This window comes from Pogona vitticeps, chromosome 9 (assembly GCF_051106095.1).
Source record: "Pogona vitticeps strain Pit_001003342236 chromosome 9, PviZW2.1, whole genome shotgun sequence".
NCBI classification, from domain to species: domain Eukaryota; kingdom Metazoa; phylum Chordata; class Lepidosauria; order Squamata; family Agamidae; genus Pogona; species Pogona vitticeps.
Window position 1 is genome coordinate 8,486,120 of NC_135791.1, and position 27,031 is coordinate 8,513,150.

A 27,031-nucleotide genomic window follows, 5' to 3' on the forward strand; every position below is an offset into this window, starting at 1 on the left:
CACATGCACACACGTATATACGCATGCATGAATGCATGCATGAATGCATGTATGCATGTGTTTGACTTTTATACTGCCCATCTGGCTGAAAGGCCACTCTGGGCGATTTACAGCCTAATTAAACAGTAACGGTAAAAAACAAATCATCAAACATAACGGTTATACAAAAAAAAAAATCAAAATTACAATTTACCAGCACTAATTACCAAAACAGCAGCAGCATAAATACCATTAATTGTATGTAACTTGGAAGGATTCCTGGTGACTCGTAAAGGTTCCTAGGAGGATGAATTGTGATCAGCCTCCATCAGAACTCGCTCTCCTATGAACATTTGTGAATCGCAGGAAATCCTTGTGACTCCACTGCAGCAGGGTGCTTTCCTTCCCACTCGGCAGACACGGTACAGGAAAGGCTGGGAGGTAAGAGGGCTGCTCTACCTCCTGCTCGTTTCTGAGTTTTTGTGCATGCAATTCAGCCAGGGTATTCTCACCGAATTATGGGAGTAAAAGTCCTTTCATTCCAAGAATTCCACCCCACTTCTTGTCTAGCCCAGTGCTATCAGCCAAGATTGACAGCAAATGTCCTAGGATTTCAAGCTGCGTTCTTTCCTAACCCTACCCAGAAGATCGCTGATACTTCCATATTCTATGTAGCCTCAGTATTATTGAGGCTTGTGGGTTTTTTTTTTGTTGTTGATTTGTTTCGAAGCCCAGTTTAAAAGTCATCTTTTATATGTGTGTGTGTGTGTGTGCACAGAAGACAGATTCAGATAGATAAATAGTCTAATCAACATTATACGTATATATATAAAGTTGATTTGCTCTGCCACACAATATCATCGATGCACTTTTGTGCAGCAATAAGGCTTTGTTTTGGAATTCAGCACTGCTGAATTGAACATGAAATCTGTCTCACACCAGTTTAGACTATTTATCTATCTGAATCTGTCTTCTCTGCTTTGACTGGCAGTGTCTCTCCATGGTCTCAAACTGAAGTCATTTCCCGTTAACCTCATACTTTTAATCCGGAATTCCAGGAATTAAATTAAGAACTTCTGACATGGAAGTATTTTAACAGAGTTATTATTCCTCCTTGTATAGCATGAGGAGTAGGGTGGCTAGATGAATAACACAGCAGGAACTTGTACCTTTAATCATTAGGTAAGGAGGAAATTTCAGGAGGTATCGCTTGCATTAAAAAGGACACTTGCTGAAACTTCCTCTTCTAAACAACTGCTAAAGGTGCAGGATCCTGTCCCATTTTCCATGTAGTATTCCCAGTGTGGTGTAGTGGATAGAATGATGGGCTAGAACTCTGGCAAACAAGGGTCGAATCCCCGCTCAGCCATGAAAACTCACTGGGGGAGTACAACTGTTCAAATCACTCCTTAAATATCTCACTTGCCTTCAAAACCCTATTAGAGTCACTATAAGTCAGTTCTGACTTGATGGCACATAACACACATACACCCAGACGGGCAATGAGGAAGAAAACAGATGTGTGTGTCATGCACAGGCCAGTTGTCATGTAAGGACTTCAGCTTTCCCTAACTTTCAATTCTTGTTTGAACCCACACAGTTCCCTTTGTTAATTGTTATTGATGACCTGAGGCATGAAAGCTGAACACATGGCTTAGGACAGTGATGGCGCACCTATGGCACGTGTGTCACAGCCAACACACAGAGCCCTCTCTGTGGGCATGCGAGCCATAAGTCACCATCGAGAAATACTTACCCGTCCTCCGATCCCGGATTTTGGCACTCCCCTCTGCTGGTGCAGTGGTCCATCGGAGGGGTGCCATGGCGGCCATGACCGATCTAACCCGATGGGGGACTGGAGGACTGGTAAGTATTTCTCTGTTAATACTGCCCCTGGGGGGAGGGGGAACCCAAGCATTTAAATGTTGCAGTGCAGGGGCAGTTGTTTTTCTCAAAACTAAAAACTCAGTATTCAGGTTTAATTGCAGTGTTGGCACTTTGAAAGAAATAAATCAGTTCTGAGTTGCAGTTTGGGCACTCAGGCTCAAAAAGGTTCACCATCACTGGCTTAGGACATCTAAAAGGAAGGGGTTTTCCAAATGGCACGCAGTTAAATTATGGAATGTGCTACACCAGGAAGAGTGCAGATGATGGCCATCCAAATGGGCAACCGTGGAGAAATTGTGGAGGATGAATTGGACTAGAGAGGTTTTCAGTCTGATCCAGAACGATTGCTATGTCCTTAGAACTGGTTTAGTTTATGGAAACATGGGGTATGCAACATATTTTAAGGATTATATCTATTGCTTTATTGTTCTGTGACATATTTTACTGTGTACCACCTTGCAAGCCGCCAGATGTTCTTGGGCGCCACTTGCAACTAATTCTGCCCAGCATGACCAATGGCCTAATAATATCTGGAAGATCACAGATTCTCTACCCTGTACTAGATACTGTAATGAACTTTCCAACCTCCTGGTTAAGCACTGACAGGCTGTTTACAATGTTCTTGTGTAGATGGGGGTGAAGTTTGTTTGTTAATTTATTGCCTGCTTAATTTTATTTTACTTCTTACTCCAATGAACTTCAGCAATACATGCCTGTCTTCCTGCCCAATTTCCCCTCTGAACAGCATTGTAATGGAGGGGAGCTCATAAGAAAGTGACAGGCCACCCACTGAGATTCAGTAACTACTACATCACATTGTCTAAAAGTTGTTGAAACTAAGTGCAGTGAATCCCATAGACACGTTGATCTCGTTGTGATCGCTACAATATTTCTATTGGCCTGGTGACAGCCCTAGTACAAGACTGGGCCATAAGTAAGTCAAAAGCAACTTGACAATAGATAGCTATGGTTACATGTTCATGCTCTACAATTCTGTGGTCTTCTAGATCCCCTTAGTGGTCAAAAAGTATAACTGCAGATTTGGCAAAAGACATACATGAAGAAAGTAAGGAATGCATGTAAGTATATAAAAACAAAATGTAAAAGCTTTTGAATTTATTTATTTTATTTATTTATTTTATTTATATCCCACCTATCTGGTCAGTCATGACCACTCTAGGCGAAATGCCAACAAACGATCATGTTTTGTACTTGCTCACTTGCAGGGAAGTAGGAAGAACTATAATGCTTTAAGTTTGGACTCTATGATATTTCATTCATATCACTAAAGACAGTAGACACTAACTATAAATCAGTAAATGTTATACTGAATAAGAGTTCAGAAGTAATGATTGTTGTGGGTTTTTCGGGTTTTTGGCCATGTTCTGAAGGTTGTTCTTCCTGACGTTTCGCCAGTCTCTGTGGCCATGGGCATCTTCAGAGGACTGGAGTAGGAACTCTGTCCATGTTCTGGACATGCATGGACAGAGTTCCTACTCCAGTCCTCTGAAGATGCCAGCCAAAGAGACTGGTGAAATGTCAGGAAGAGCAACCTTTAGAACATGGCCAAAGAACCTGAAAAACCCACAACAACCATCAGATCCCAGCTGTGAAAGCCTTCGAGAATGCAGTTTGGAAGTAACACGGTACAAATGACATTGGGTATGATTTTATTCTCAGGTACTGGCATTACAAATATTATTCCTTGAAAAAAGCACCATAATGTTACATGTTATTTCTAAAATCATCGTTTCCAAAGAGGAAAATCCGGGTCTCTAGACAAAGCACCCTAGCACTTGAACGTACAGGACTTGTAGACACTTGTGAGGCTCTTAACCTTTGGGATGAGGCATGGCTGGTGCATCAGGTTTTAAAGTGGGAGGAGCAGGCAAGCAATTTGGTCCTCCTAGGTCCCTCTCTTGACTTGCCAGTTTCTCCTCTCTTACTCCATCATGTCTTCTTGTTCTGCCCTTGGAATGGTTTGTGGCCTCTTTGCTTACTTCCAGAGCTACTTATCAGCAAGAGAGAACAGTAACTTCTGTGATTCTTTAGTCACAGGATTCCACAGGGTTCCTGTTGTAGGAGTCCACAGGGTTAGAACCCTGATGTCACAAAGTAGGAAGGAACTGTGGTTTTGTGGACCGCGGGCTCTGCATGACAGGCTCAATGGAGATACGTCGGAAGACCTCTGTGGTAAGATGCTTCCCAGGGTAGAGAGCTGACATGGGTGTCTTGGAACCTGTGAAATTTGATGGGGCTTGACCTTGGGGGGGGGGAGGGCAGGAAACCTCTTGCTGCTTCCAATCTTCCATTCCTATAACACACACCGGTGCTGCGCTCTGACTATGGAATCTACGCACCATAGCCAATGTTCTGGTCTTATATTTCCTTCAATCTGATACTCCCAAAACCAAACAACTTTCTTTTGGCTGGAAGAATATGAATGAGAAGGATACCCTATACATCTCTCCAAAGTGTCACTGGTGGCCACATACCAAGGACCATTTCCTTACCTTAGCCTAACAGTTTGATGCCGTAGATCAGTGATGGTGAACCTTTTTGAGCCTGAGTGCCCAAACTGCAACTCAAAACTGATTTATTTATTTCAAAGTGCCAACACTGCAATTAAACATGAATATTGAGTTTTTAGTTTCGAAAAGAACCACTGCCCCTGCGCTGCAACATTTAAATGCTTGGGTTCCCCCCCCCCCCCAGGGGCGGTATTAACAGAGAAATACTTACCAGTCCTCCAATCCCCCATCAGGTTAGATTGGTCATGGCTGCCATGGCACCCCTCTGCTGGACCACTGCACCCAGCAGAGGGGAGTGCCGAAATGCGGGATCGGAGGACGGGTAAGTATTTCTCAATGGTGACTTATGGCTCATGTGCCCACAGAGAAGGCTCTGCATGTCACCTGTGGCACACGTTCCATAGGTTCGCCATCACTGGTCTAGAATAACTAAAAGGTAAAGGTAAAGGTTCCCCTTGACAATTTTTGTCCAGTCGTGTCCGACTCTAGGGGGCGGTGCTCATCCCCGTTTCCAAGCCATAGAGCCAGCGTTTTGTCTGAAGACAATCTTCCGTGGTCACATGGCCAGTGTGACTTAGACACGGAACGCTGTTACCTTCCCACCGAGGTGGTCCCTATTGATCTACTCGCATTTGCATGCTTTCGAACCGCTAGGTTGGCGGGAGCTGGGACAAGCGACGGGCGCTCACTCCGTCACGTGGATTCAGTCTTACGACTGCTGGTCTTCTGACCCTGCAGCACAGGCTTCTGCGGTTTAGCTTCTGCGGTTTAGCAGTGCCATCACATCCCTCTAGAATAACTATACACATCTTAACGGATAGATGGTATGAAATAAATAGAGAAGAGAGAAGTTCTTCGTATAAGGTAGTTCCCCACATTCCTAGGAGAAGTAGAGAGCCAGTCCTCTTTCCCAGGTATATTCAGCTCACTCTTGATCCCTGTTTCTCACTCACACATGCACTTTTGCTGGGCCTCTACTCAACCTTTCAGGGGGTATGCCACCATTGACGTTTGACCTAATTTTAATTTCCATTAGGAAGAGAAATCCCTTGGAACTCAAATATATTTTGCAATATTTTATTTATTTACAAATATACAAGTAGAGTATAAGAAGGTGAAACTATATCAGAGCTTAGAAAATTGAGGGGTTTTGTTTGTTTGTATACTACAGTTTACTTTACTTTATTTGGACTTATACCCTGCCCCTCTAGACAAAGTCTACTCGGGGCGGCTTACAGGAGTAATAGTAATAGTAATAGTTCTCAGAGGGGACGTGGTGGCGCTGCGGGCTAAACCGCAGAAGCCTGTGCTGCAGGGTTAGAAGACCAAGCAGTCGTAAGATCGAATCCACGCGATGGAGTGAGCTCCCGTCGCTTGTCCCAGCTCCCGCCAACCTAGCGGTTCGAAAGCATGCAAATGCGAGTAGATCAATAGGGACCACCTCGGTGGGAAGGTAACAGCGTTCCGTGTCTAAGTCGCACTGGCCATGTGACCACGGAAGATTGTCTTCAGACAAATGCTGGCTCTGTGGCTTGGAAACAGGGATGAGCACCGCCCCCTAGAGTCGAACACAACTGGACAAAAAATGTCAAGGGGAACCTTTACCTTTTAATAGCTCTCAGAATCCCTCATCCAGCATGCTCAGTCACGGGGCAGGCTGCAAGAGTTTCTGAGAATTGTGGTCCTAGAATGTCATTTCTCTAAGCTCTGTATCCCCTGCTAAGCTGCCTTTGGTAGGAAGATAACATGTTCACAGCCTTTTTACTCTGCTGCGGTTTAATCAGTTATATGATTTTTTCTTGTCTCTCAGGCACCTGAACAAGATCTGGTTGAGATTAACTGCAAGGACATCACTTGTATCCAGGTATGCTCCATGTTTTCCTGTTTCTCATTTTCAGGATTCAGTGTTATCCCCCACCCCCCAATTTATCCTTTGACTTAGTCTTCGCTTGCACTAGAGTAGAGCTTGGAAATTTTGCTCTTTTTTTGAATGCCGAAACCTGCCACTCAGCACGACCATGGTCATCCATCATGTAGATTCTACTTGGAATTCTCCAGAATGCTCTTAAAAAGCAAACCAAAAAGAAAATAGAAGACATTGGTTACACCAATAAAGAGTGCTATTATTCTCATTCTTTATGATACTTCTGAAATGCAATTTCATTCTGCCTTTTTTATCAAAAGAAATCTAAGTGCCAGAGTCTTGAAAAGCTCCCTTTTTGGAGTGCATTCATTTGTTCGTTCGTTTATTTATTTATTTTTAAAAATTACCTAGCCTTTCTCCTAAAAAAGACCCCAGGCAGCTTACAGAATTAAAAAATAAACACTATGAAAGCTAAAACAAATTATAACAATATTTTTAAAAGAATTTTGTTGCTGTTGTTGTTTAGTTGTTAAGTCGTGTCCGACTCTTCGTGATCCCATGGACCAGAGCATGCCAGGCCCTCCAGTCTTCCATTGCCTCCTGGAGTTGGGTCAAATTCATGTTGGTAGCTTCGATGACACTGTCCAACCATCTTGTCCTCTGTCGTCCCCTTCTCCTCTTGCCTTCACACTTTCCCAACATCAGGGGCTTTTCCAGGGAATCTGCTCTTCTCATGAGATGGCCAAAGGATTGGAGCTTCAAGATCTGTCCTTCCAGTGAACACTCAGGTTTAATTTCCTTCAGAACAGATAGGTTTGTTCTCCTTACAGTCCAGGGGCTCTCAAGATCCTCCTCCAGCACCACAATTCAAAAGCATCAATTCTTTGGCGGTCAGCTTTCTTTATAGTCCGGCTGTCACTCCCATACATCGCTACTGGAAAAGCCATAGCTTTGACTATGTGGACTTTGTCAGCAAGGTGATGTTTCTGCTTTTTAAGATGCTGCCTAGGTTTGTCATGGCTTTCCTCCCAAGAAGCAGGCATCTTTTAATTTCGTGGCTGCTGTCCCCATCTGCAGTGATCATGGAGCCCAGGAAAGTAAAATCTGTCACTGCCTCCATATCTTCCCCTTCTATTTGCCAGGAGGTGATGGGACCAGTGGCCGTGATCTTAGCTTTTTTTTATGTTGAGCTTCAGACCATTTTTTGCACTTTCCTCTTTCATCCTCATTAAGAGGTTCTTTAATCCTCATCACTTTCTCCCATCAGAGTGGTATCATCTGCATATCTAAGATTGCTTGATATTTCTTCCAGCAATCTTAATTCCAGTGTGGGATTCATCCAGTCCAGCCTTTTGCATGAGGTATTCTGCATATAAATTAAATAAGCAGGGAAACAATATACAGCCTTGTTGTACTCCTTTCCCAATTTTGAACCAATCAGTTGTTCCATATCCAGTTCTAACTGTTGCTTCCCGTCCCACAGATAGATTTCTCAGGAGATAGATAAGGTGGCCAGGCACTCCCATTTCTTTCTCCCATTTCTTTAAGAACTGCAATAAAAGAGCAATGAAGGACAAAAAAAGTACTGGCAACTAGTTTGCTGTCTCTTTTTTCTTTTCTTTTGTACTTCAAATCCTGAAGATATTCCCTAGGCAGAATTCTGAGCTTCTCAGTCCATAAACGCACATACAGAAATCTACATTTCACTCATTTGGAGAAAGGCTCCAAGGATGCATGGCCTTCTCCAGCCTGCGCTTCCTTTTATTAATGTACAAAAAAGAAAATTGCCACAGTGCTTTCTGGAAGTCATAGTCTCGCTACTGATTAGGTTCTATAGAGAGCACTTCCCAAAGAACTAGAACTTAATCCATGGCAGTGTACTCAACTGCTAGCAACCTACAACATCAGTTGTGGCCAACTTATAGAGACACTAGAAAGCTTAGTTAGAATTACAGAATTTCCACACTCTGCAAGATCCCCAGATTCTGCTTTCTTCCCTAACAGGATGAATGGGATGTCGAAGAGTTTGTCTCAAAAACATGCATGGGGATATTCCTTCATCACCAAGCCTTCAAGATATTACTGGCCTTCTTCATCATTCTCAATGCAGTCATTATTGCTGTGCGAACATCACCATCATTAGAGGAGGTTGGTTGACTTAGCCAGTCAAGGATGAAACCATATGGTGTTAAAGGTCATGACCTTGAGTGGCATACCATTTCTTTTCTGTTATATTCATAGCTGTAGTTTGGGAGAATTGCTCAGTAGTAAATCAGTTGTTTTGTATACAGAAGATTCCCATTTCAGTCTCCAGTGTCTCCAGAGAGCGACAGGAGTGAATGATTCCTTCTTGAAACCCCACACAGACGTTGCTGCCAGTCATTGTAACTAGGACTGAGCCAAATGGACAAATGGTTTGACCCATTATAAAGACAGCTTCCATAGAGGCCTCGTCTCACTAACCATCCCTCTAGGCTCCCTTTTCACAGCAGGTCATTGATGTCACCAGACGGCAACTGGCTTGCCTACTCATGTGTTTATTACCTGGTGGAGTATGTGGAGCGAATTACGTTGACTGGGTGCTATGTATTTACAAGGACCACACCTTGTGTACTTTTTAATTTAACTGTGCTGGTCATCCTTGTTTTATGAAGACCACCCCAACTTAAAACAAGGATGAGCAGCAATGAGTTAGGCAGTAATGAGAGATTCAGAGAACTGTAGTCTGACAGTATCTGAAGACACACCCATTCCCTGGCTAAACACTGAAGACCGAGACCGGCCATACTACTTTCAGCTGCCGTTCTTGAAATCTCACTTGTCTTTTGCATCTGTTGTTTCCACTGGCAACCATATGTTGCTTGGGAGATAAAAATATATCTAATCCAGAGAACAACTGGTGGAGAGTGTCTTTAGTTATGATGATTTGGGTAATTGCTCCTTCATGTATGTAAGCAGCTGAGAGAATCAGTGGCCAAAGTAATAGGAAGGGAAGACCAAAAGCTTTATGGGCCATACTGCTGGAGAATGGGCATGATAGTAGATAGCAGAGGAATGGGCAGGAGCATGGCTCAGGGGCAGGAGCACATGCTTTATAACCAGATAGGCTCTGTCCACTCTTGTAAAATGGACAACAGGAACAGGTTGGTCTGGGATCAAATTTGGACTAAGAATGTTCTTTCTATTGGTCTTCTCAAAACTGAAAGGGATTGTATTTGACCTCCAGTCACTTCAATATCGTTCCCTAAAAAAAAAATCATATATCCACTAAAGGAAGCTGCTACCTCTTACTTTAGAGAGAAATCAGTACTTATGGAGGCCTACAGGAATGGCAATTCTTTCTATGGGCCTGGGGTGGTTGTGGGCAGGTCCAGAGGTCTGAATGATGGCTGGGTTCCTGCAGCCCATGGGCCATATTTTGCCATTCTTGTTGTAGAGGTAAACCCATGGAGGCCAGAGCCACTTCCTACCCCCCCAGTTATCTGAAGCCTTCACGTTGGCCAGCCCTTCAACAATCCCAATTGGAGAAGAGCTTGGTGTTGAAGCACTTCTGCTGTTTGTGATTGAGCAGCAGCAGCTTTAGTCAGAATCACTGATGGGGAAGCTTTAACATCTGCCACCCCCTGCAGCAATCCCTGTATGGGTCTACGTGTACGTATATGGGTGTAGGTGAAGGGTGTGTGCCCTGCCTGCTTTGATCCAGGGTATCTAATGTTGTTCCTCTCTTCTGTTTTTGTTGTAGAAATACTATGGATTCTTCTCTGCTGTAGATACAATTGTTCTGGCTTTCCTCATCTGTGAAGTTCTCCTAAACTGGTGTTATGGATTCTCATTGTACTGGAAGGTGGGAAGTGTGTACCTGCTCTGATGCATATGTAAGCTGTTATTGTGGGTGCTTCATTAGTTTCTCCAGAGAAAAATATATGTCTTTTGTGTTGCACCAGTTCTAGCTCTCTTAAGTAGTGCCAGAGCAGCAGAACATACAAAAGCATTGAGGTAACCTCAGGGAGAAGTGAATTCAAGAAAGCTCTTTGTCTCCAAACAATTGTATTGCATTTCTCATAGGGGACAGTGGCCACCACCTCCTCTAGTTCTCCAGAAAGGGAGTGAAGTTCCCTTATTTCATGGCTATGCGTGGACTTCTGTGGTCTCAGAGGCAGAGCATGCTGGTGAAGGGTGTGAACAATGCACCATGCATCAACAAATTCCTCTTCGGCAACAGTCTGTGACCCAACCTCGGCTGGATTGAGAAACGGCAGCCTCCTCTGGCACCCGTCAGTGTGCAGTGAGCGAGAAACTGTCACCTGTTTAAATTACGTCACAGATCTGATGTGGTGAAGATGGTTCCCAAGAGCTTGATACGTCCCATTCTCTACCAGATTCCAGGCTCCCTCATACAGGGAAGACACAACCCACCCACACACCTACAAAGCACCCAGTAGCAAGGCAAGGCAAAGTTCAGGAGCCTCAGTAACCCACCTGCTAGATCACTGATACCCAACCTTTGGCCCCCAGATGTTGGTTGGACTTAAACTCTTAGAACCCTTCAAAGCTAGCTGTGCTGGCATTTGGGGGGAGTTGTAATCCAAGTACATCTGGGGAGTCAAGGTTGGGAACTATTGCGCAAGATCAATGAGTAGGGAAGACCATTGGGACGGTTGATCTGATGGCTATTTTTTGGATATTAGATACTCTCTTCCTCCCCGCATCCCAAATCTCTCAAAGGCTGCCCTGGTCAAAAGGGAGTCCTAGGGATTAATGGAACCTGAAGGGGTGCATGATAGTAAGCTTTCAATTCAATTCACTTCAATTAAATATTATCCTCATAGGATGGCGATATCATCCTACCTGAGTGGCGTAAAGTTTTGCAAGAGGTTTTCAGCCACTATCTTTGATACTACTTTTCATTATTTTGAATTGTTTATTTAGTTTAAATTGAATATGTAGTACATTGTCTGTACATTGCTTAGAGTTTATCATAGTAAGTGGCGTCTAAGTGTTGCAGATAAATACATTTTGCAGTCAGTTTCTTCATTTAAATGCTATTGTATAATTATGCTAATAATATAATATAATATAATATAATATAATATAATATAATATAATATAATATAATATAATATAATATAATATAATATAATATAATATAATATAATGATATACAGTATATATAGCAAAAAGAAGCATTTGCTATTCTATGTGTCTATATGCTACTTCTATACATATCTAATCATCATCATCTGCCATCAAGTTAATCCTAACTTATGGCAACACTTTTCAGGGTGTTCTAGGTAGAGAGTATTTAAGAGTGGTTTGCCCTTCCCTTCTTCTTGGTTCATCCTCGGATTGTGCAGTTTGCCCAGGGACACACAGGCTGGCTTTTCTCCCAGGAAGCCCAGTGGGGAATTGAATTCCCAACCTCTGGCTCCTCAGCTGGATACTTAAATCACTGAACTATCCAGCCAGCTTGTTCACAAATTAAAAGATCAACTAAACAGGCACACATACTCTGCTGAAACATTATTTAATGTTAATATTACAGTTTATAGAACAGATCTTGAGAATGTACAGCTGCTATAGTTCACATCCCCCAGTGTCAATACTGTTGAGAATTCTGGGAGTTTTGTTTCAAAAAAATAACATTTTCAGAACGCAGTTCCTTTCCACTGCTCAGGACATCACTGCATACATTAAAACATGAGCTCATGTTTCTTTACACTCATTTTATATATATACAGGATGGATGGAATATCATCAACTTCTTAATTGTGGTATTTCTCTTCATTGGCTTGCTCATTCCTGCACTAGATGACAAGACGATGTTACACACATTCAGGTAAGAATGGAAATCTGTTCATATTTCTAAAATATATAAGCCTCTTCAAGAGGGACCTGTCAGTCTGCTTTTACTGAGTTGAGCGCTGGCCTTAAATGGGAAGACACCGTAGCATAGTTGCAGTGGGCCTGTCTTAACATATAGAATGGCCCAGGTTCTTCACCTGGACTGTCCAGTTCTAGAGGTTCAGGCAAGTCTCTGGAGATGTGTGAAGATCTTTGCCTGAAACTTTCAAATACTCATGGAGGTTATTATTGGTCCAGATCAAGGCAGGCAACTTCTTTGAATTGGGAGCTCTATCATCCCTCTTCCTGGAACACTGGGAGAGACCACTTTTCCTTTCCCTAGGAGTGGAGATGTACTTTGCATTATAATGGGGACAACTTGCAACCAGTATCGGCCAAAATCCTCCTAATTACGCCTCCTGGCAAGACACAGTTGGCATAAATCTCGTTGGCAAGCAGCAGTTAAGACTCAAGCACCCAACGTCTAATGCCTATACCAACGTTTTAAAACTTGTGGCAATTTGCCAAGGAGATGTATGCCAATTGCATCAAATGAGGATAAAAATCTGGCAGGCTTTTGTCCATTATTGTCTGGGGGGGGGGGGAATCCATTCTCTTAATTCCAGCGGCTGCAAGAATGACTAAACTCAGAGGGAACAAAGGCATTTGAGCGGCTGGAAGGTTTTACTGCCACATTCTTAAATTGAACTGTTTATGTGTGTGTGTGTGTGTGTTCCACATTTGAGAGTGAAAGAGGGACCTGCATTTAAGGGCAGAGGTCATGATTTCCATACAGAAAGTCCCCACTTCAGTTTCTGACCCTCCCAAGGGACCCTGGGGAACTGTATTACCTGAAACTCTGAGAGCCACTATCAGCCAGTGTTAATAACACTGAGCATGATGTAGCCTGATTTGGTATAAGGCAGCTTTCCTGCTGCAAGAACAACATAAACCAGTTTCAAGCACAGGGAATATCTCCGTTCCTTCTGTATGCTACTGTTACAGTGGTGCCTCGCTAGACGATGATAATCCGTTCCACTGAAATCACTGTTTAGCGAAATCATTGTCTAGCAAAAAGCATTTCCCCATTGGAATGCATCGAAACCTGTTTAATGCATTCCAATGGGAAAGAATCATCGTTATCTAGCGAAGATCGGCCATAGGAAAGCCGCTTTGCGAACCGCCAATCAGCTGTTTAAATCGCTGTCTTGCAAAGCTTAGGTCCCGAAAACACCTGTTTTGTGAGTGCGGAGGAAGCTGTCAAAATTGTCATCGAGCGAAAATCAGTTTGCGAAGCAGGGACCAAACATTGTCCAGCGAAATTTCCCCATAGGAATCACTGTTTCGCGAATCGCTATAGTGATCGCAAAAAAATCAATGTCTAGCGGAAAAACTGTCATGCGAGGTAACTGTCTAGCGAGGCACCTCTGTACTTTGCAATTACTATTTTTTTTCCACTACAACATCCAACCTACCCCCTTCCACCATGGTCAGCAGTCAAGCTGTCTGGAGGACTGTAGGAGATGAAGTCTAATAAAGTAACTTTCACCTCTTTCCTTTCCTTTCGCAAGCAGACAAGGACCTTTCTCTTCAGACAGGCTTTCCCTTAGTGATTGGCTGTCTGCGAGGGGTTTTTTAATGCAGCATTGTGCCTTGTTGCTTTGCACCTGTTTTGGTGTTGATTCTGTTTACAGTGTTTTTTTGTGTGGTATGTGTTTGGTTCTTGTTTAATATCTGTATATGTGTGGGGTTTTAGCTTTGAAATTTGGTCTTATAATGGTGTAAGCCACCTTGAGTCCTTTTTAAAAAAATATTTAAAATAAAATACGTAAACAAATGATAAAACTATCCTCGGACATTGTCCAACCCGTCCGTAGCAGATTAAAAGTTTAAAGGTTGGTAGCTGGCAGCTTTACATACAAGAATGCTATTCTCCCCATTCTTCCAGAGTCATGAGGCTGATGCAGGTGTGTACGTTGGTGGGTGGCCTGGCAAGGATGATTCAGGTGATCTTGCAGTCTGCTCCTGACATGGCGAACATCATGATCCTGCTCTTTACCATCATGCTGGTGAGATGTCTTCATCAGGTCCTTTCCCCTGCCTCTCCCCCCCCCCAAAAAAAGTCCAAAAACCTGCTGCTCAAGAGTGAACTGGGATTCTATCTGTTTCCATTTCCTTCTCCAGCTTGAATTCTTCCCTTCATGCTCTCTTTCCTTCTAGCCTGCTAACTAGGGGAGGAAACCTAGAACTTTCTTTGCAGCACAGCAGAGCACTTAAGACTTGCCTGTGTTGAATCAGCAAATTTTGCCAGAATTTTGAGAACCTGAAGCCAGAGTTTACAAACCATGTTTATCGCTCGATCACTTGCACATACATGCAAAGAAGCACCAGAATTTGGGAAGTAACATGTGCGTGTAATGCATATCAAAATTATACATTAAAAACTGGGAGTGAAGTCCTTTCATTAGTATGAATGGCATCTCTTGACTTTTAAAACCCAATTTTTAAACAGCATTTAAAGGCATTCTCACAGCCATTTTCAAGTCTAATATCGTTATTGTATCAACCAAGCACACGTAAAATAAGGAAGGCATTAACGGGGCTGTTGCCTGAGATCGATAAAAAGAAAGTAAAGGAATGCCTAGTGGTTTAAGTGAATTCAAGGCTGCAGGGCCAGCTGAGCAGCATCCAAAGGTAACTAAAGGAGACTGCAGACTTGTAGAGGGGTATGGGTTTGTGTTTTTTTTAGTTATAGTCTGTGTGTTTTTATTTTAACTTTGTGGTTTGTTGTGGGGTGGTATACAAATTAATTAATTAATTAAATAAATAAATAAATAAATAAATAAATAAATAAATAAATAAATAAATAAATAAATAGATAGATAGAACTTCAGAGGCGTTATTTGTAGAATGCTTGAAGAACAAGTGAAGTCTTTGAAGACTGAAATCTCATGCCCATCTTCAAAAAAGTGGGAAAATAATATCTGGACAATAACCAACCAGTGTGTTTGACAATGATACCAGGAATAGTTCAAGATGAGACACTCACAGTCAGTCTGTGAGCGTTTGGGAAAAAAATACTGTGATTTGGAAGATCCAACTTAGGTTTCTCAAAAATAAGTATGCCTAACTGCTTTTATTTCTCTCTTGTTGTTATGAATATAGTGTATCTTGGTTTCAGCATGGTCCCCCATGATATTCTTGTGGCCAAGCTGGTAAAATGTTGATTATGATATCATTGTTAGGTGGATTTGTAGGTGGTTCATAGACTCTAACAATATTATTCCTCATCATTTTGGAGAGAATGAAAGAAATGACAGGCTGCAGAGTTCTATCATGTGGTGAGTGTTGCTTTTGTAAATTGCTAGAGGGAAGGAGTAGAGGTAATGCTAATCAAATTTGTGAGAGTTATCAAACTGGTACAGGTAACTAGTACTGCAAAAGACAGAATAAGGATTCGACACGACTTTAACAGATTGGAGAAGTGGACTAAAACAAACAGATTCAGGGATTCTAAGGGTCCCTTCTAGTTCTACAATTCTATGATTCACTGGCTAGAATCCTGTTGCTTTGCATAGTCAAAGTAGGTACACTGAATCACTGAGGACTGGGTGAGTGAACTCCTCATAAGTTCAGTTGATTCAGTGCTTACTAGACTAAGCAACAGGATTTCTACCTCTGAGTCAGTCCTGAGGGTTTTCTTTTGATTTTTAAATTGGTAAAAGACAACAAAGGAGAATGACTTGCCTTTGAGGTTATAAGATCCTGGAACTTACATTCCAATTCCAAAAACATGTTGCCCCCAACATGTACATTTCCCCTCTCTCTGACATCAAGGAAACATTCAGCTTGATAGAAAATACAGTGGTGCCCCGTATAGCGAGGTTAATCCGTTCCAGATTAACCCTCGCTATACGGAATCATCGCTAAACGGGTAGGGGAAAGGTATTGGAACGCATTAAACTTCGTTTAATGCGTTCCAATACCTTCGTTACTTACCCGTTCAGCGAGGATTCCAGGTGCCGGCAGCCATTTTCGCGCCTTCGCTAAGCGAGGGCAGGGTGCGAAAATGGCTGCCGGCAGCCATTTCCGGGCTTCCAGCGGCCATTTTGGAACCGCCGATCAGCTGTTCGGCGGCTCCAAAATGGCCACCGCAATACCCGATCTTCGCAATGCGGGTTTTCCCCATTGCGAAGATCGGGTATGTTTCTGTATAGCAATCCCGAAAAAGGGATCGCTATACGGAAACATCGCTATACGGTGCACTCGTTAAGCGAGGCACCACTGTAACAGAAATTTCTGTGGTGGCTGGAAGGGAGACAGAGGGAGACTCAACACTGGATCTCCCTCTTTGAGGTCAAAGCATCACTAAGCCCAAAGTGTGAGAGCCCCCATCCTTCCTCGGGACCCTAGGGTGTCTTCCCAGGACCATAGCGTTGTAGCTTAAATATACAGAAACCAAGTCCTGAATGATCAAATGAGAAACACCATGCTGCAGTATGTGTTTCACTAGGCACTTACTCAGCAACCTAGGTTGGGCTCCCTTCTGTTGTCATTTTGTTTTCAGGCAAAGACTGCAGGTTTTCGGAAGTTATTGTGGGTTGCTGAAAAAGCCAGGGGCTGAATTTTTTAAAAAAGATTTATTTTGAAAAGCTTTTAATGTTGTCTGTCTTAATCAGAGCTTGGAAAACGTGGATAGTAATAGCTGAGAGATTCTAGAACCTGGCTATTAATTTGTTTGTAGTTGTGGTTGTACTTGTCGACCAAAATCCTGTTGGGGTAGGTAAGCCTGCAGAAAGTTGATGACATCACCAACAGAGGGAGACTTTCAGTCATGAAAGACTTCCTCCTCGTGTCTTGTCAGTCTCACTGTTTCCACTCTTGATGGCGGGACTTATTCACAAGTCAGAAAAGTCACAAGACATCACCAAAAATCTCCTCTGTTGCCATAGCTACATCTTCCACAGGTATAGCTACAGCAAATAAGATGGCACTTGTTTTATTCATTTTAGTTGCCTTGAGTTCCTTTTAGATGAAAGATCAGGTATAAATCAAGTAAATACATGCATAGGCATGTCTAACACCAGCAGTACAGTAGATGTTGCTAGGCACCTACCAAAGGCGACGTTCCTACTAAGGAGGAATGTGTAGAGTTCCATTGGCATTGCACAATGGCAGCCAGTGTTTATGCCTGCGTCCTTCCAGGTTTTAGATTAAACCCCACCTCCTGCGCACAGATGGGTGAGGCTCCCACTTCAGGCAGCACGGATGAAAATTAGAGGGAATGTTAAAGCCCATACCAAAATATAGCCGACATTGCCACCCAGTGGAAACATCTAACACTCTTCATTCTCATTTGCCATATACATAACTTGTTTTTACTGTCTATACACTTCCCACTTCTAAGTAGATCTTCTTTTGTGGTTCTATATTCAGTCTCAAAGGCTCACTTGTAAGTAAGAGATCCTAACATTCAATCTCTTGGCCCCTCCCATTGAAATAATCAGAGTCACAGGTACATATTTTCAATGTGTATTTCCTGCTGTTTTGGACTGCACCGCTCAGACTGTGGGCTGCCAGTGTTCAGATAATGGGAATCGAGACCTGGCATACAACTAGTCACTGCATAGGTGGCTGGACAAATATTCTGACCAGTGCTATATAGACGTTTCCTTACCTTTTGTGAGAATCATTTTTCTCTTTCTGACAATCAATGGGACTGTAGACGCTGAAGGGGATTTGAGGCTGGTTCCTGCAGACCTCACTTCTTTATCCCATTTTTATTTTGTTCTCTTACAGATCTTCTCTGTATTTGGAGTGACCCTCTTTGGAAGTCTTGTCCCAAACCATTTTGGGAATCTAGGCACAGCTCTGTACTCCCTCTTCATCTGCATAACCCAAGATGGGTGGGTTAGCATATACCATGACTTTGAGTGAGTAAATATTTTTTCCCATAACTAGAGTAAAACCTGAAAAAGTTACTTTTTAACCTGCAAGTCCCAGAATCTCTCACGTGGTTTTCTCGAAACTGTAGTCAAAGCTTGAACAAATTACTTTGCTGCAATATAAATACTAGAATCCCTCATTCAGCATTCTCGTGATGTTAATTACAATAAACCAGAATCAAGGACACTGTATTTCCATACAAGAATAAGGTCAAGACCCAAATAAATAAATAAAGTTTTGAAATGAAACCCGGTGAGGCACATTTTAGGCTCATGATGTCTCCCTTGTTTTAGTAGAACTCCAAGGGTCAAACCAAACCCAAGAGAAAAGTATTGGTGCAGATAGTGGGAGCAAAATAGACACAGCATGCACAACTAAGGAACAAGAGTGCTTCTAAGCCCATGCTGTGCCCAGAGAACTTATTTCAGTACCAGAAGTAAGTTTGTAGTCCTTTCTCATAAGAATCCAGACAACAGCTTTCACTCCTTCGTTTCAGCAAAAAAAAAAACACTTTTTTGTTATTGAGTCAGAAAAACTCTAGTGTTCTAATGGCAATCTCTCTGAACAACTGCTGGTAGATCTTGAATGACCACTTAGTGACCTCTTTTCTAAAGAATGTGTGTGCAGCTGACACCAGAAGCCAAGCGAAAGTGATGAAGAGCAGACTCAGAGCCATCCAGCAGTGGTTGCAAAGGATTGCCATGATGATCAGGTTCTTTCTTACTCAGAGTGTGAAAATAAGTGCAACTAAAGGGCAGTAATAACATGTTCAATTTAATGGTGTTGGTGGTAACCACACAGAATGCAGTTTATTCTTTAATGGTACTCACTTGGTTTCCATTACGTTTTTTTGTGATAATGCTTTTGAGGCTTGCATTGGCTGAAGTCACCTTGCACAACTTTTGTATAGGCATCCTTCAGTCTCAAGAGACTATGGTAACATGCTCTGAATTGAGGAGTGTCCTCTCCAGAGCATGAAGCCCGGGTAAGGTAATATGGAGGATAGGCTGTTACCCAAGCAGCAGATCCCCCCTCTCCACATTGCTGAAATGATCCAATGGAAAGGCAAGAGCCAATACAACTGGTTCCAGCAACGTCGCAGGAGTTGGCAGAACGACACATGCTGCCTTCGGGACTCCAGCTCCGGATTTTGCCTCGAGGTTAACTCCTGAAGCCTTTTCCATGAGTGGATATAGCCACAAGGCAGTGGAGGTTTGAAATAAGAGTTTTCCTTCTCCTAGATGGGCTGCCTTCCATGGCTGACGAGCCCCACCTACCCGGCCTGCTCTTTAATAGTGCAAGTTGTTCACTGAGCTGAGATATATGCTTTACCAACTGAAGTTGGAACTAGCATTCAAACAAATTACACATTACTTGTTTGCTCTTGATTTTCACCAACTGTAATCCTTTTTCCTACAAATTTTAATGTGTCACTGTCATTTTAAAAAAGAACCCAAACATAAAAAAATGGCTAACTGTCCCTCCACCTTTTTTTTTTTTTACAAATTGAGTATTTAATGGCAATGTTATGTGCCATCAAGTCACATCTAACCAACTTACAGCGACTAAGAGCATTTTCAATTGTCGCATAAACTGGATGAAAGAAAATAGGAAAAACCTTCAGATACTCAAACATTTATGAAGCCTACAGCTTCTGATGCCTCAGATATGTGGGCATCAATTGCTTTGCCTGTTGAACAAGGCACATATTGCGGGTCTGAATCACAGAACTGAATGATGTGCCAGAAGTCTACTTCAGAGCAGAAACGGACACGTAAATCTCAGGCAAATCCTGATAATTAGAATTAACACATACTGACTGGGATCATATTGGCATAACATACCATGTAAGCCAGATGACATCATCATCATCTGGCAACTGGGATATTTAATTTAAATTTATTAAAAAGTTTCCCATTGTTGAGCTTTGTGTGATTACACTGCAAAAAGTGGTGCAATTCATATAGACAGATTTTTATACATAGGCTTAGAATTATAAGCAGGTTCCCCAAGAACCCCCCATCTAAGTAGACCAGCAAAAAATAATCAGCAAAACAATAGTAAGAAGAAGAAACCACTTGTGTGCACACAAGTATGTGCTGAAAAATTTGACTAGAAAACATGGGGTTAGTTAGTGGTGAAAACAGGAACCATTTATCCTGTTAAAATGGTAGAAAATAGTTTTTCTCTCTCTCCAATACACGGCTGGGGAGAGAGCTCAATATAACATCTATCTCACAAGATGGAGGACAAGCAACAAGAACCGATGGAAAACAAAATGCCCCAGAGTGAAGAAGATTAAGTGGAAGTGAAGAAATGGTGGGAGGGAAATAGAGCTATTGATTGATTGCTTAGGAACAAGTGAACAAACAAGTTAATTTTCCTAGAGAGGTTTTATCTTCTAAAGGGGATCATATGACCAACTGTGTTGGCAATTAGTCCAAGCACAGCATGCAGGGTTGCTACATATTTCAACACCTATCTCCCCAACCCCCAGTTCTTCAGGTGTGGAGGCTCCCAAGGACTCTCTTTTGTCTGGTGAAACCCTTTGGGAGCCTCTTCATGGAGACACAAAGCTTTCAACAGTTCAAAATTGTTGCTGGCCGTCCTGATCCTTTCCCAGTGATCCAGTGGTGGTTTTTTGTTCCATCTCAAGGCTTCAGAGGCTTCCACAAATGGAAAGCCCTGGGGAGCATCAGAACCTGAAAGGGGTGGTAGAATAGGAAGTTTTAAATTTGTTTAAATGCCCCAGTGGCCAGATGATGATGTCATCTGACTTACACAGTGTGTAAGTTATATCAGGATTTGCTTGAGATTTACCGTACAAAATTTGTTTCTACCTTATAGATCAGTGGTCCCCAAACTTGGGCCTCCAGATATTCTTGGACTTCAACTCCCAGAAATCCTGGCCAGCAGAGGTGGTGGTGAAGGCTTCTGGGAGTTGTAGGCCAAGAACATCTGGAGACCCAAGGTTGGGGACCACTGACTTTCAGCTCATCATACGGTTCTGTGATTCAATTCTGGAATACGTGAAATAGTCGCTCCTGAATATGTGCCTAATTCAACAGAAAAAGCAAATGAGGCCCACATATTGGAGACATCAGAGGCTGTGGGCTTCATAGTAATTTGAGCTTCTGTAAGGTTCTTCCTCATTAGTAAACTGTAATTATGCATCATGTGTGGAAAAACAAATAGACTAGATGTGTGTGCACATGCATGCATATGTGTGGGTGTATATATTATTTGCTGGATAGCTCAATGCGTTAGTTATCTGGCTGCAGAACCAGAGGCTGTGAGTTCAATTCCCCACTGGGCCTCCTGTAAGAAGAACCACCCTGTGTGGCCTTTGGCAAGCTGCGCAGTCCCAGGATGCCCCCAGAAGAAGAGAATGGTAAACCAGTTTCTAAGTGCTCTTTATCTAGAAAACTCTGGAAAAGGTGGGCTTTTTATAATTTTATAAAATTGTTTTTTAATCTTGTATTTAATCTTGATATGTTTAATTGTTTTCTTAAGTGCCTCCAGCGTTGGAGTGCACACCACCTCCCGAGGTCATGCGTTCCATTGTCATACTGTCCTAACAATTAGGAAGTTTTTCCTAATGTTCAACTAAAATCTGGCTCCCTATAGCTTGAGCTAATGATTACATTTCCTGCACATGTCCTGGGATGATCAAGAACAGATCCTGTCCCTCCTCTGTATGATTACCTTTCAGCTATTTGAGAACTGCTATCATATCCCCCTCAGTCTTTTTTCAAGGCTAAACATGCCAAGCTCTTTATACATAGACCCATGACCAGATGATAATAGACGAAGGGACAGTTGTGTGTTAACACAGTAATGGAGTTACCATTGCTAGCGTGTAACTACATATATTTATAACTTGGGTTCTGTAATATTTTATGGGCATAAAACAGTTGCCTGCCTTTAGAGATTCTGTTGTCTCTTGCCAGAAACATCTCCTAGCATTCCCACGACAACCAAGTCCACTTGGCCTACAGCCAGTGAAGACCTACTGACTGAAAAAATTAGCAGCTTGAGAGTCCCATTCACAGCTTCACCGAATTCTAGAGCTAGACAGGACCTAAAGGTTTTTTGAGCTGAGCTCCCTGTAGAAACAGGAAATCCATCCTGACAGATGGCCATCAAAACATCTGCTTAAAAACTTCTGATGGAGAAGAGTCCAGCTCCTCCTGAGGCAGTCTGTTCCCATGTCGAACATCTCGTGCTGTCAGGAAGTTATTCGTAATGCGGAGTCAAAATCAGCTCTCTTATAAGTTGCATCCATTATTTCCTTTCCTATGCTCCGGAAGTTGCATTTGACTTGGATCTGAGAGAACAACCTCAAACCCCTTCATGGATTGCTGCCTTGTCATGGCGAAGGGGCTTGAGTAATTCAGAGAAGCTATGGGCTATGCCGTGCAGGAACACCCAAGACGGACAGGTCATAGTGGAGAGTTCTGACTAAATGCAATCCACCTGGAGCAGGAACTGGCAAGCCACTCCAGTATCTTTGCCAAGAAAATCCCATGAACAGAAACAGTGGAAGACAGGAGGGCCTGGCGTGCTCTGGTCCACGGGGTCACGAAGAGTCAGACACGATTAAACGACTAAACAACAACAACAATGCTCTGGAATGGAGCAAATTTGGTACATCTTCCACATGACAGCCCTTCAAATATCTGAAGACAGTGTCACCTCTCGGTTTCTTCTGTGCTAAACATGTCCAGTTCCGTCAACCATGCTTCATAGGTCTTGATTATCAGACTTTTATCATCCTGTTTGTCCTTATCTGTACACTTTTCAACTTCTCAGTTATCCATCTTAAACTGCAGTGCCCGGAGATGGACACAGTATTTAGGTGAGCAGACCACAGTAGAGTGGTACTATTCCTGTGTTAAACTATTGTCCTTTTTATCTGTACCCTCACATGAGCACATAGGATATTTATTTGCACTTTTGTGTTTAACGAAAACTCCCACGTAAATACATCTGTTCAGACGAACACATCTATTTAATCATAAATAAATACTTCTGTGGGCCTTTGGAATGATAATGATAAATAATTGCTTTTAAAAGAGAACTTTCCACGCTCTGTTCTTTCCTCTGCAGAAATGAAGGCCTTGCCCTGGAAATAGGTGGGGCCCTCTACTTCTTTATCTTCATCACGTTTGGGGCCTTCATCTTCGCCAATCTGCTGGTGGCTGTGGTGACGACAAACCTGGAGCAGTCCATGGCTGCGTACAATGAGGAGAGACAGTTGCAAGAAGCTCAAACCCTTCTTGCGTTGGCCTACATCAGGCTGGATGTGAGTTAAGTAATTCGGGGGCTGGAGAGAGAAGCCACAGGGAAGACCTAGACACCAAATTCTTGGTACTGTAGTATGTTACTCGAGTATTTCAAATACTTCTTTCTGGCCCATTTTTGCGACTGAGCAATTACACTTGCAAATGAAAAACTGTGCTGATCTCCTGATGATGTTGAGAATTTTGATTAAACGTGTATTCTCATAACATTAGCAGAGTAAGGAGATATTAGTTTTCATAGACACTATGATACTGAGAAAGCAAAATATCAACTTAGTCTATTTATATATATATACACATAGAGAACAGACATTCATCTGGCAGCATGACATAACATGAAGCAAAACACAGCACAGGAAAAAGGTGATTTGACTTGCAGCAGATAAAATGTCCCCTTTACACATGACTTATGTACAGTTCTGGGACCAATCAGAAAATACATTATTTCATTTTCAGTTACACAAAGTTTCATCATGTACCACGGCTGTACAACATTAAGTCTCAAACCATGGTAATTACATGTGAATACAATCAGTACAATGACTCAGGTAAACCCAGCCATTTTACATTTAACTATACAACATTTATATTTAATACATATTCACATCGAAATCTCAACAGATGACTGGTAGTAAAACAAAGCAAACAACTAGATCAGGAATATTTGTTTATGATTACAGCTGCTAGGATCTATGGTGCAATACCAAAAGTTTCCCATTTCTGTGCGAATGTATAGACTATAGGAGGTATGGAAAGCTTCTGCTATGACAACAGTCTCAGCACTCAAAGAATCCTGTTTTCTAATACTGTAATGTGCTATCTATCAGGTATAACAGCCCTTAGAAACCAGACTCTCTGAGCCTTTTAGAATAATTAAGGTACACTATAATTGTAACTTAACAAAGGATAACTCCTTTTGCAGTTTACTTTGAATTTAACAGGGTTATAACAGTTGCTTTTATAGTTTTGGGAGTGTGCCCTAATTAAATAATGGTAGAAGAGAAATGTCACACAGTTGAACTGTTGGCTTATGCTGTGCTTCATTAAAAGCTTTCAGATATTTTGGCTCTTTTAAAAAGAACTATTCTGGTTATTTCTGAGCAATGGAAAAGTAAGGAAAGACTTTTATAAAAGAGTAGCTTTACCAGTAACTCTTTTGTTATTTCAGGTTTTTTGTGAAAGTATAAATGAAGATTTTGGAGCATGTTTGGCTGACCAGCAGACTTAACTTTTAGCTTTGTTCCTGTAAAAGACCGTCCACGGCCATGACAGAAAGAAACTGTGTATGCAGTTCCCTTGGAGATTGGAGGGAAAAAAAAAATTGTGCCACAGCTTCCAGATTTCCTCAGCAAGCTTAGCTAGAGGCAAACATTTTTCTCATTCCCTCATCTAGAACTTGGGGTTGTATATTAAATAAGCTGTTTGTACCAGCAAAATCTGATGCTGAGCAAACCTGGTTATTAAGGACAGTAGTTCAAAAACTGGGGCAGATGCAAAGTCCATAGCTCACAACATCAGGTGCTAACAAAGCAAAACAGAGTTTAGGTTCAAACTGATTCTTTGTTATCTTTGTTTCCTTTAGAATCTAAACTCCGTTTTGCTTTGCTGTCTGTCTGGCTTCATAAATCAAAGGTATTACATCTGCCCCAATTTTTGAATGATTGCTCTGAACTTCAGGTTCTGGAGGACTCCAAATCTCATCTTGTTTGTAACTTTTCAGTAATTCAACAAAGATGTAGTAAACAAAGTAAGGAATTTTTTCCATGTTATGAACGTCCTGTTGCACAGTACAACAATAAAGACAATATAAAAAAACCCTATAGCAATGATTTGTGAGATAAAGTTATATTATGAGACTGGGATACCATATAGGACAGCTGCTAACTATCTTTGACCTTTAGGATGATGCAGATGATGACTTCCCCATGAGTCAGTCTGAGCCTGTGCATATGAAAGAGGTCATGCATGGAACACCTATGACCCATCGTCAAGAACTGCTTAGCTTTGGTAATCTGAGCAGTCTGACCGAAGCTACGTGTGAAGATCTCTGTGTTGTCTTGGAAGCAATCCACGAGAATATAAAAGAATACCAGGTGATCCGAGATGAGCTCGAACGGTAAGACAACCCACAACTTCTTGTTTGTTCTCCAAGATCCAAGTCAAATGCAACTTCATCATATCAAATGTACATTTTAAGATATAAAAAGCTTGAAAACACCTCTAGAAGTTATGTGATGTGTTGCTTGATCTCATGGGGCTTCCAGCCTGATTGCAAAAGCTCTCTGCAAATTATTAGGGTAGTTCTCAAACAGTGATAAGGAGCGATCAAGGGCCAGAGATAGCCGCCTAGAGTGGTCCTCGCTTGACCAGATAGGCGGGATACAAATAAAATAAATAATAATAATAAGAGATACCAGGAGAGAGAATGAGGAAAAGGAAGTGGAAATAGGAAGAGATAGATAACCATAAACAGAGCAGGTGGTAAATGCTCAGTGGAAGCAGCTATGAAGATTTTTGTTTACTTGCTTTGATCCCTTGCAGAATAGTCCAGGAAGTGAGATCCATCAGATTCAATATAGAGCAAGAACAAGAGATAGTTCTACGAAACATCCGTGGGGCAAACATCTCGGAAACAGTGCTTGGCCCCGATGTCACACAAGGGAAACTGGGTGATGTTCTGACTGCGCTGATGAACCTGGAAAAGGTACAATTGTGTCTAGAGATGGGCACAAAGCAGAAAAACATCAAATCAGGACGGCTCATGGCTAACCATCCACGAACCCCAGAAAAACTAACGGGTTCGCAGTTTGTTTTTCTGGTTTGTGCCTGGAGGGAGGGGAACCTAATGCAAAATGGCTTGGATAAACAAACTACAAACAGAACCATGAACCAGGCCGGTTCGCAAGGTTTTTTTTTAATCCGTAGTTTGGTTTGTGCCCATCTCTAGTTGTGTCATTGTAAGTTGGAAGGCAGTCGTGGCCGCAGGTATTTCAACAGATGCCATAGATCAGCATCACTCCGATCCAACCTCCTGGATTATAATTCCCCTTATTCCCTTAGACCTGCATGTTCAGGATCAGGGTGTTGTGGGAACCTCTGCTGCTGAGAAGGAATTGCAGGAGAGTGCTGTGAATCCTGGCCCTGTTTTGACAAGTCCAAGCAGCATCTGCTTGACCTCTGCGGGTAGCAGATGCTGCACCAGAAGAGGGTGGACAATTCTTGCCCTCCAGATGTTATTGTTTTGCAGTTTCAACATGTTCCAGTCTCCATAGCAAGGGACAAAGACCCCAGTCTTCCACCACTGGACAACACAGATGGAAGATGCACATGGCACCCTCTTAATGTCCCTATATGGGTTTCTGCCCACATGCTTCCACTGCTAAATTCCACCTCCCAGCCACCATTTATTTCACACGGCTTTTCAACAGCTCACAGTCGCCTTGTTGCAAGTAGTGAGGAAAGAACATTATGTCTCAGGAGCACAACAAATGCTGTGTGCGGAAATGCAACCTTCATGGCCCAAACCTTTTGTGGGACTTGCACATTTGTATATGTTTGAAATCGACTTTCAGTAGCAAAGCCTTCCCCCCCCCCCATTTTTACTTAGATGCGTTTCTCTGCTGCTCAGCTTTCGAGTATCTCTGTGTATCTCACTCTACCATTCCCAGAAGCCCCTAGCC

The 27,031-nt window shown here is 42.3% G+C and overlaps 1 protein-coding gene across 1 annotated transcript in view; it reads left to right on the top strand.

Moving 5' to 3' along the window:
- The first annotated feature begins 1,800 nt into the window (after window positions 1-1,800).
- CATSPER4 (cation channel sperm associated 4) overlaps window positions 1,801-27,031 on the top strand; it is a 40,988-nt gene continuing 15,757 nt past the window's right edge. The window contains exons 1-10 of the mRNA XM_072980013.2: window positions 1,801-1,845; window positions 6,208-6,261; window positions 8,266-8,409; window positions 10,004-10,105; window positions 12,000-12,097; window positions 14,051-14,171; window positions 17,902-18,035; window positions 23,158-23,353; window positions 25,253-25,467; window positions 25,893-26,055. Coding sequence (XP_072836114.2) covers window positions 1,801-1,845; window positions 6,208-6,261; window positions 8,266-8,409; window positions 10,004-10,105; window positions 12,000-12,097; window positions 14,051-14,171; window positions 17,902-18,035; window positions 23,158-23,353; window positions 25,253-25,467; window positions 25,893-26,055 — 1,272 coding nt within the window. The remainder of the gene's footprint in view (window positions 1,846-6,207; window positions 6,262-8,265; window positions 8,410-10,003; window positions 10,106-11,999; window positions 12,098-14,050; window positions 14,172-17,901; window positions 18,036-23,157; window positions 23,354-25,252; window positions 25,468-25,892; window positions 26,056-27,031) is intronic.